The sequence below is a fragment of the Contarinia nasturtii genome, unplaced genomic scaffold (assembly GCF_009176525.2).
Source record: "Contarinia nasturtii isolate CC-2019 unplaced genomic scaffold, AAFC_CNas_1.1 Cnas_scaffold_1240, whole genome shotgun sequence".
In the NCBI taxonomy this organism is placed as follows: domain Eukaryota; kingdom Metazoa; phylum Arthropoda; class Insecta; order Diptera; family Cecidomyiidae; genus Contarinia; species Contarinia nasturtii.
The window spans coordinates 1325863-1336575 of record NW_022198581.1 but is presented as its reverse complement, the minus strand read 5'-3'; the positions used below and the strand labels follow the sequence as shown (position 1 = coordinate 1336575).

General features: G+C 34.2%; 2 protein-coding genes across 3 annotated transcripts in view; both read left to right on the top strand.

Moving 5' to 3' along the window:
• The first annotated feature begins 613 nt into the window (after positions 1-613).
• The window catches only part of LOC116345285 (guanine nucleotide exchange factor DBS), an 89399-nt gene continuing 79299 nt past the window's right edge, over positions 614-10713 (top strand). Inside the window, exon 1 of one of the 2 annotated variants that reach the window (XM_031774520.1) lies at positions 614-1316. In XM_031774520.1, the coding sequence (XP_031630380.1) occupies positions 1073-1316 (244 nt within the window). In that variant the 5' untranslated portion in view covers positions 614-1072. The remainder of the gene's footprint in view (positions 1317-10713) is intronic. The other variant, XM_031774521.1, reaches the window with a different exon arrangement.
• Positions 8608-10519, top strand: LOC116345288. The gene is made up of 4 exons (XM_031774528.1): positions 8608-8790; positions 9027-9218; positions 9281-9648; positions 9729-10519. The coding sequence occupies exons 1-4, from the start codon at positions 8785-8787 to the stop codon at positions 10459-10461; spliced, it is 1299 nt and encodes a 432-aa protein (XP_031630388.1). The 5' UTR covers positions 8608-8784; the 3' UTR covers positions 10462-10519.

The window sequence follows — 10713 nt, the reverse complement described above, 5'->3', positions numbered from 1 at the left end:
TTTCGTTGTCTAGCTCTTTCACTTTGTTTGCTTTCTGTCAAAATGTTTCGAGCGCGCATCCAATGAATCCGAAAGCGATTCCATCCCATTGTTTCTGTCTCACTCCGACCGTGAAATGCGTAGTTCCGTGCCATGTGCATTGCCGATGGATAATAAAAAGAACACGCGCGCTTCACAACCAATATTTTTCTTTTTTTTTCTTCCATTTGAATATAATGTGAGTCGCAATGTATGGCAAATGCTGCCTGCCACACACCGAATCATACATATTTATTTAGTTTTTCAACCGTTGACGACCGCTCTAGCTTTTGCCATCATCGTGTATGTTCATTTGTTCTGCTACTGCCAGCTGCTGCTGCTGCTGCTACTGCCACTGTTGTTTGGACGAAGCGATTCGTTCGTTCGAATATATGTGAGTGAAAAACGCAATCCGAATTCGTATGCTAAGCGAGAAGAATACGCGCGCAGGTACTTACAAAGCATACAACGTTGGTTTGGTCGGTGTCAAGAATCTACCGATGATGAACTCAGTGCACTAGTGGAAATGTTCGTGTTCGCGTCGTCATCAATGTTACGCTGTTACAACGAATACGATTTACATTGGTTTTTCCATTTGATGAAAACAACTTATACATAATTTCATGTTTTAGTTTTGTTCGTTCTGTACTTTTCGATTGTTCTCCAATTGTTTCGATCACATTTTTGATGGAATCATTTGAGTGAATTTTTATCTTAGTGCTATTGGTAAATTTGCAAAAATCGTGGTGATGCGCGAAAATCAGTTGGTTAAAAGCTTCCAGCTTATATACATATGTATGGAGAAAAGCTACAAATGAATGAAAATCACACGATTTTGTGTAACGATTATCTAATGTTTTATCTAAAAATGAAAAAGTGTTCATGCAATGACAGTGAAACGATTGGTGAATTATGCATATAAATGAAAATGAGGAAATCGAAGAAAAAAATTAAAAGAAAATCAACATTATATATTATCAATGGATAAAAATTGTGTGAAAAATTTGTGTAAACAAATAACAATATACAAGTTAATGTGAGTGAAACGAAAACAATGGCCAATACACCACGTTCGATTGAAGTGCAAATCGATAATTTTCTTGAGCACTTTAAACGTAGTGCATCAAAAGCAATGGACACCGATTGGATTACCACCGAATCATCGCCAAATTATGCCACCACCACCACCACAACAACACCAGCAATGACTGCCGCATCATTCAATCATTCATCGCCGTTAAAAACAGCAAAAACTCGAAGTAGTTGCTTCGATATATCACAATTAGGTTCAATAACAGGTACAATAACAAATTTATACACACAACCAATTACACTGAATTCGTGGCATGTGAGATGTAGGTTATCAATAATCGATACGTTCAATTCAATCGATACTCAATATTTGTTCTTCCGTTGAATTTTATCTATTTTTCGAACGAACTTGCATTTGGAACATATTGGATGTATGACGAAATAATATATTAGTATAGATACAGTTATTCCATGTGCCACACATCGAATGAGTCATCTGCTTTCACAAAATTTCATAATTTTCCCAGGCATTTTCCTCATGACATTCCACAGAAGAAAAAACGTCACGAGGACAAAACGAATGTACTGATAAAAACATGTTCATCGAATTTTTGTATTCATTTTATTGTTAATGTGCACGTAATACAATTGCGATAAAGCCTTGTGATTTTTCGTGAGTTTCAAGTACAAGGTTATAGGCAATGTTGCCGTGTTTCGGTTCATATATACATTTTTTATGAATACACTCTGACATTTGATTTGGCTTCCCACACATTATTTCCTGCTGGAAAATTGATAGACAACTGCCATGGTCGATGTACAGATTCTGCTAATCCAATCAATCCAAAATTACTAGCGGTCTATTTTAGCTTAATCAATAATTTATCTATCTCACCGACAAAGTTTTGTTATTCGTGTTCACACGGCACGCAATTGACTTTGATACAACCACGCGTGTGTCTTTCTATTTAACTGTGCCTGCATGCCGTTTGGTCGACAGTGTGCTTCGCTTTGACGCTGTGCCCAGCATAGTGCACTCAGTTTTTCCTCTAAAATCATGACATGTATCACTGCATTCATTATACGATGATTGCATAATCAAATGACTGTCGTTATCTAAAGAAACTAGAGACTGAATGTGGCACAACGGCCTTTTGACGTTGAAATTATATTAAACAAACTAATTGTTAAAGAAAGCTAATGTTTGTTCTTAAAAAAAAAAGAAAATCTTATATTAGAAAAGCAGTATCTGCCCTGAATTGTGATGAAACTGAAACAGCTGTCAGGGACTCCCATCAAATTTTATGTAAATTTAAATGCATCTTAATTCTTTGGAGAAAGCAGTTTCACATTATCATTTTTAGCGCGCCCATCATTGAATAACATTCCTCTCTGCTATACGATATGGCTGTTGACGATGGTTAAGCCATCTGACATTTTTATCACTATGGCGTGAAAAATGATTTGGTTGCGGGCTGTTTCATCAATTTTAAAATATTCGAAAATTAACATGCAATCCGAGATTGAAATTTTAAAATGTATCGTGTTGGAATGGTTGGATGGAGTCGTTTCATGCCAACAATTTATGTAAAATAAATACAAATCTCATTTTCAATTTAGAATCCGGGAATGTTTTCCGTTTGACAAAGTACCTTTTGCAAATGCAATCGATGCACACACTAGTCACTTCATAGGCCAGTAAAACAGCACGCAAATATGAAAAATCTCGAAGAAAATAGAGAAAAAAAACCGTCCATAAATTGTTTGTGCACCGAACCGAACCGAAAATAGAATTCACTTTATTCACTCGTCATTAATTACTTGGTTAAGCACATTTTCAATGAACTTTTGTTAAAATTTATTCGGTTTTTCGGGTATAACTAATGCGTATTTTTCTTTATCGTTGTCGTTTTTGGACGTATCCCATAGTGCGTAGTAGTTGTAAAATACTACAATTTTTTTCCCATTTACTATTTATAGTTGGTAACTATCGTACACAGAAAACTGCTCGACTCTTTGCGCACAACGATTTGTATAACGCTATGAAAATGATTTGATGGTTTAACGCGGCATACCGAAAGAACATGTATACTTTTGGTCTTATTCTGATGGTCTTTTTTTTTCTTCTTCGTTTAGTTCGTTGATTTTCTTCGTTGTTTTTTTTTTTCTTCGCTGAATAAATTATGTGAATTTCAATCGAAGCGTTTCTAATTTTCATGTGTCTGACGTAGCTCTTCTTCTTCATATTGTTTTCAACGTTTTATATAGTTATTGTTGTTTTCTCTTTCACGTTTGTCGATTGGCTTCAATTGTCGGATGAGAACATTAAAGATATTCGCTTTATTAACTTCGTATTTGATTTGAGTAAGCATTCATTCGTTGTGTGAAAAAGTTTGTTTTGCAAAACTTTATTTGTATGCTGCTAGGTAGTCTGTAAATGTGTCCTAAAATGTCAATTGATTCACATAACTAAATTATCTATCGAATTTCCGAATGCACAGCAGTTTCCTTCACGAAAACCGCCACAATGTTATAAAGTTTATGGTAAGAGTTAAGAAACTTTGATTTAATGAACTTTATTGTTGTCGCATTATAATTTATTTGACGATATCAACAGAGAATGCCACTAATATAGGTATTTCTATTTTCTTTTTTTTTTGCGCTCGTCTTTACAAACGGTAGTCAATTGGTTAACAGCATTAAGCATGAAAATGCTCTCTGTCACTCTCATTTACCCATCATTGCATTCAAGAAATTGGAAATTCAATAAATTTTTATGTATTATATGTCATATACGAATGTCTCTTTCTTCATTTTTTGCCGTTTTTCTTTTTCTTTCCGTGTGACTAACGATTGCGCGATTAATATGCTGCATTTCATTCAAATGAACTGTGCATATATTAAAGAAGAATCATTTTTTTTTATAGAGGAAACCATTTCTGTATAAATCATTTGATTTTTCGGGAGACCATTGTTATTATAATGCTTTGTTTTTTATTCTTGAACGCTACTTGGCATTTAAAAGTCATTGACTTCGTTTATTGCGTGGTTCAATCACGTTTAGTTATTGAAGTAAGTTCAGAATCGGTAATGCTGTTCTTTTTTTATGTAACTGGTCATTTGAATGCATCAAATTTTATTTCAAAAGAAAAAAAACTTACATACTTTCATTGTCAATAGCATCAATTCAATTTGAATCTGAGCACGCTTCATCGAAAGAAATTCCATTTTCACCTCTCTCTCAGACACACACACACACACACACACTATACAATCTACATACATAAAAAATTCAATAGAAAATGTATCTTTCCATTTGCCATAATGATTTTTTACACTTTGATGCAGAGTGTACTAAAGAGCCTAAAACCGTCTACAATTGCTTTGATTTAAGAATACAAAGCGAAGATGCGTTTCATGTTGATTTTTAATGGGACTTTAAACCTCTCGTCAAATTGCTACGCGCATCATTGAATATTATCGGGGAGAAGAAAAAAAAAATCTCAGCACGTAACCAAATAGAGATAGAATTTAAAATTAGTTTTCGTTCATCGCTTCAGCATTTATCTCAATTTTCAAGATGATTCTTGACTTTCTCATGTAATGTGATTTCTAATATTATGTTTTGACTCTATGCTTTAACCACACACAGATACATGTATCAATATACAAATGTTCTAACACGAAAAAATACATTACCGCATCCGTATTGTATGACAATTGGAAATGCAACAATTGATGAAAGATTTGCCTGCATGTGAAATCTATTTAACAAATGCAGTAGTTCTCTCTCTCTCTCTCTCTCTCTCTCTCTCTCTCTCTCTCTCTGTGTGTGTGTGTGTGTGTGTGTGTTTGAAGATGTGGCAAGAAATATATCGATATTGTTGATGTGCATCGTTGCACTGTCTGAATCGATATTTCCTCCAAGTTTCCGGTGTTTGGAAATGAAAAGAACAACAGAAAAAAATACGACATTCGAAATTGACCAGTAAAGTTTTTATGATGGTCACGAAAGTTGTTTGTTTGAATACGGCAAATCATCTTTTTGGAATCATTATTTTGATTGCATACTTCGTCTCATGACATAGACATTGAAACTTTGAAAACGCAAGAAACACGCCGAGTGATAAAAAAAAATAATCAATGAAAACGGGCACATTGGAAGTATCCTGTCTTTCGCAAGAAACACAGACACAAAGTCGTCGACGACAACAGCGGCGTCGGAATGCATTCAGCCAAATTGCATAATAACCGATGTGTGTGTGTGTGTGTTTTTATTGCAATTTCATGAGACGGTCGCAGTTTTTCTTCGCTTATTTCTTCGGCTTTAACATCATGCTTTGGCAATTTATCTACGAATCCGGCGGCAATTCCATTAAGTAAAAAAACGGTTATTATACTTTTGTTTGTATTGATTTGCATTTCATAAATTCTATATCTGTTTTGTGTGCTGCTTGCTCACATTGTATTATAATATTAGCAACATCATCATTGTTCTTGATGATCATGAAACCTGTTATTGTGGCCACCGTGTAAATTAGCTAGTTCAAGTCATGAGACGATGAATAAATACCATCTTTTTTCACCACTTTTTTTTTCGCTGTGGTTACTGAGACACATCTTCTATTCACTCTCCTTCACATTTTGTTCGGCTTTTTGTTTCGTTTGAATGTATGTAGGGTTTTTTTCATCATTTCGTCGTCTTCGAAAGAATTGCATTTAAATGCAATTGCATTTTCACATTGCATAGCAAATACGAATGCAGCTGAATTATGATTATTTACTATTTAAGTCGTTCTACAACTGATAATTTGTGAGTGCCGTTTGTTTTCATTTTTAAAGCACTGGATCAATGGAATTATAAAACACAAAAAAGTAGACTCACACACACACACACATACACCGCACACCGCACACGCAGTCGACAATGAAGGAAATTACTTGTATTTTTCGCTTGGATATGCAATGGCGGAAAGCATATTTGCAAACTGAAGAACGTGGTTTTCCGCAACGTAAAACTTGATATTGTGTTTCATTTTTTCTTTATTTTATCGTTTCATGTTTTTTTTTCAGTTTTGTTTATTTATATATTAGAATTTTCTCCATTATTCATTTTACATTTTAGTAATTTTATATTGGTTAAAACATAAACGAAAATCCCATTTGAAAATCTTGCTGGCACCAAATAGTTCTGAAAGCGACATGTCGCACTTGGTTTGTGTTCATTATTCATTGGCAATTATTTCAACTTTGTAAAGAATGAAGAAGAATAAAAAAAGCAAAAACCATCAAACATAAGAGCATTCGTTGCGTTTGAAGTGATTATTTCAAGCGAAAGTAAGTGAAATATGATAATGAACTGAAAGTCTGTCTGTCTGTCTGACATAAAATATGGAAAAATCGAAGCGATGAAGTTCACTACAAACAACGTTGACTTTCATACGAACAAAAAAAATATGCAAAAAGATTATGTTTTATGCAACCAAAAAGTGCACTAATCAGCAAATAGTATTTCGATTTTATGCAAACTTCGACAGAGCTTGAAAACTGATTTCAAAATATATCGTGTCAATGTTTTCCTTGCTTCTAATTTCTTTTCGTTGATTATTCAAAAGGAAAATCGCTCTTCTATGGGCTCTCAAATGACATGCAACAACGGCATGTATTGCGAAACATAGAAAGTATCGAATGTACCATTTTTGAGACCATATGTGCAATTGTACACACACGACCAATCCTTTAATGTCGCTGTGACAACTCAAATGAAAAACAAATGCAATTTTTGTTGTTGTTGTTCTGCGTGCGTGATGAAATATCGTTTTGAGAGAAACGAAAAGTGCACAAGACTCACTAAAAATACGGAAACATACATTTCGTGTTGAATGTGTTTTGTACAAATATAGCCCATCCATCGACACCGAGACAAGATAAAATACGAAAAAATTCGTTGGTAAATTTTGAATGTTTGTAAAAGCGCTGTCATCATATTTTGAACGGTGAAATCGCATTGAAAACACCCTAAAGCACGTGTTTGCAAAATCTATTCATGCGGAATTGAATTTATTATCGTTTTAGCTGTGAACAAATTCGTTCAACATTCAGAACTAAAATTACATCGATTTAGCTTGCATAAAATTGTTTCAAATATTATTATGGGTTCAAAGTGATTTTGAGCTCGGATAAATTTCCTGAAATCTCGTTCCACAAAAAAAACTGTTTGTAGTTGATTGTCAACATCGCATTTTCCATATATTACATGCATAAGATGTGAGCACGCAGTTTGTCGATGGAAAAAAACGGTTCTCTTTTTGCGTCACATTGGAATTCCTTGTTTTGACTCTTTTCGTTTGTTTCTCGGTGAAAACTATAAAGCTGAAGATGACAAGAACCAAAGAATGGTTGATGTAACAGAGCATCATCGCGAATGATAAGATGAAAGAATCGAAAGAAATGCGAATAAAAGTTTTATGAATATGTTTAACATGTAGCCGAGTGAAGCCGTCATATTTCACCAGATTCTGGATGTTTCAAAACGTGTGAAAATGATGATCTTGCTAGAATGATGCAAACAATACTGTAATATAAACATATCGAGATCTATGTCAATAAGCAAATGCTGACCTGAAAGAAAAGTCGCGGTAAATGAGAACAATGATGTTTCGGGATGATAACATTTGACACCATTTCATTTGTTATTTTGGCGGAATTGAACATAATTCTGAAAAATCCAGTTAGGAAGAAAGCAAACAAAATTCTGACGAATAAAAATTGCCCATGGATCACCACATATGACGTACCAGGAAACGAAGGATGATTGCCCAGATACACGAACGTTACGATAATCCAAAGAAGAGATAAGTCTAAAAGATAATCCAAGCCATATCTATATATAATATGTGCATGTATGTGTCTATGAAATACGTGCATCGAAGTATTGAACATTAAAGTTGGAAATCAGCTATTATATAATCCGCCTGACGACTTGCTGCTTCTTTCCGTTCTTAACTTTGTGTTCGAATGACAAGAGCACATACACATACACTCATATTTGCTAAATGGATAAATTATATATGGCTTGAGAAATTGATCGGAGCCTCATGTGAAAAGATGGTTCGCATAGAAAAATCTGGCATTGACATGTTAGTTTTCATTTGCAATTTGTATTTTAAATGGTATAAATAGCAATGGCACCGAGAAATGCACTCATTTTCCAACTGCATTGCAAATGCATGGACACGCTGAATTCAAAGAAACTCTTCGTTTCAAACTGGATACGAATAAATGTTGTTCGCTGCTGCTTTATTTACTACAAATACTGCTACTGACATTGCACAAACTCCGTATTTGTAAGACGTATAATGTAATACTGTGTATATGGTTGTCTCTTTCTCCGCATCGCAGTATATCAACACAAAAGAGAGCGGGTACATTATCTGAACAAATGTCAAAGTCACCATATAACCGTTTCACTTACACCAATGTAAATCGACAATCCAAACCGTGTGCTCAATGGCACTGCGTAGCGACTTTCAGTCAGACAGCAAACGATGACAGCTATAAAATACAGAATGAACGCATCGCCATTATTGTATCGACAATTTTTATGAGTATTTTTGAAAAATTTACCATTCAATTCAATGAAATTTATGAAATTTTTATATTTTAAACGTGTATAAAGTGTATGTGAACGAATTTATCTAGTTAAAATTTATTGTACGATTTTGTGGCATTCAAATGGAGGTATTTTAATAACATTGTTGGCAATGACGATTTGGTTGAAAATCCATTGTATATTTACATTGTATGACGATCGATATTCGACCTTATTGCAATGCAATAAGTATCAAGTTCGATGGCAAAACAACACCAATCACATTGTGCATTGTCAACGAAAAATGTAAACAATGGCAAAAAAAACCACAAACACAGACACACAATACAAGCATTCAATTTTCACATCTGAATTTGTATCATAGATATCGACAATACCAGATGCCGAACGCGAAGCAAGTGAAGTTTTGCATTCATTATTACCAGTTGAACGGATCGAAAAGAAAGAGGATAATGAAAAAATCGAAAATTTTGAGGAAAATAACAGTAATACATCATCCGATCATTGGGAAAATGTGTCGGTGATCAAAAGAAAACTGGGCTCACAACTGAATGTGGTAAATCATTGATAATTGCTCAAAATCGAATACAATTAATCGTGTAAACATATCAATTTTAGGTATTAAAGCATCAGGATGATGAAATTGTTGATGTGGAATTCAGTGATTCGGATGATAAACCAATGCAATTTGTTAACGTTGAAGTTTCAAATCATCAAAAAAATCAATTAAACACCACAACCGTGAAAAAATCACGTAAACTGGTTAAAACGAAGAAACCAAAAACTACACAGAAAAAGACTGATTCACATAAAAATGATGATAAAGAAGCAGCACCCTCGTTGCTAGAGAGTTCAGTTGGTGAGGTGGCTGAACGATTAGCGGTCGGATGTGAATGCCAGGGAATTTGTTTCAAAGATTTACAAGCCGAAAGTGTTTATCGGCATCGTTTGAATATTGCCGAATTGACAAAACAGGAGCACGACATGTAAGAAGCACTGTTTAACAGTGACATCAAGTATATCAAGTGGTGTGACATTTTTGAAACATTTATTTTCTCTCTTTAAGGTACCTTATGGGTGTTACGATGGCATGCCTATCAAATCGAACTGAAACGAATCGGCATAAAGAACGAATACGGCAACGTGCTGTGTACGTATTTCAAGGGAAAAAAGTGTGTCTTGATGCATTTATCTATCTCGAAAATGTGACCCAATATCATTTGAAACGCATTCGACGTCATGTCATGGTTAACGGTGTCGTGCCTCGTGTTCATGGTAATGTTCGAAAAAAACCTCACAACGCATTGTCATTGGATTTATATAAATTTGCCGAAAATTTTGTCAAATCCGAATTAATGCAGCACACAAATGATCTAAATAAAAGTGTCATTGTTGTGAATGAACCACGGATAAATCTCTATCAAAAATTTCGTGAAAATTGTTCAATCGATGGTAAACTTATGAGCTATTCAACGTTTCGACATTTTTTAAAGAAACAATTTCCACATGTTCGTTTCGTTGTAAATCGTCCGTTCGATAATTATGCCAATCGTGGTATAAAACGTGAGAAAAAACATCAAAAATTAAAATCGAAACGTTCAACGTCCAGTAACGATGTTGTGATGCACAATAATCGAGATAAAAAAATCGATGCGATTAGCGAAGAATATGACACCGAACCAGCATCTGACGTGGAAGAGATTTGCTTGGAAATTATTGCCAATGAAAATAGTAATGATAGTGACACCAAAAACAACGAATATCAAGATATCGATTTTCTTGAATCAGAGGATGAATAATACATATATCACAAATTGTTTTAGTACCAATATAAAGAAACGTTTTTTTTTCTTTGTTTTTTCAAATTGTATGATGAATTGTTTTTAGAACAAAAGAATAAAATAAAACATTTTGAACTGAAGATTGATTGTAATTTTGATACAGATAAATGAAACGACGAAAGATCAAATGTGGTTGTGGAAAAGAATGCAAGCTTATCGAAAATGAATCTTAATGAGTAGTATTGATTTGATCCAATTTTTTTTTCATAG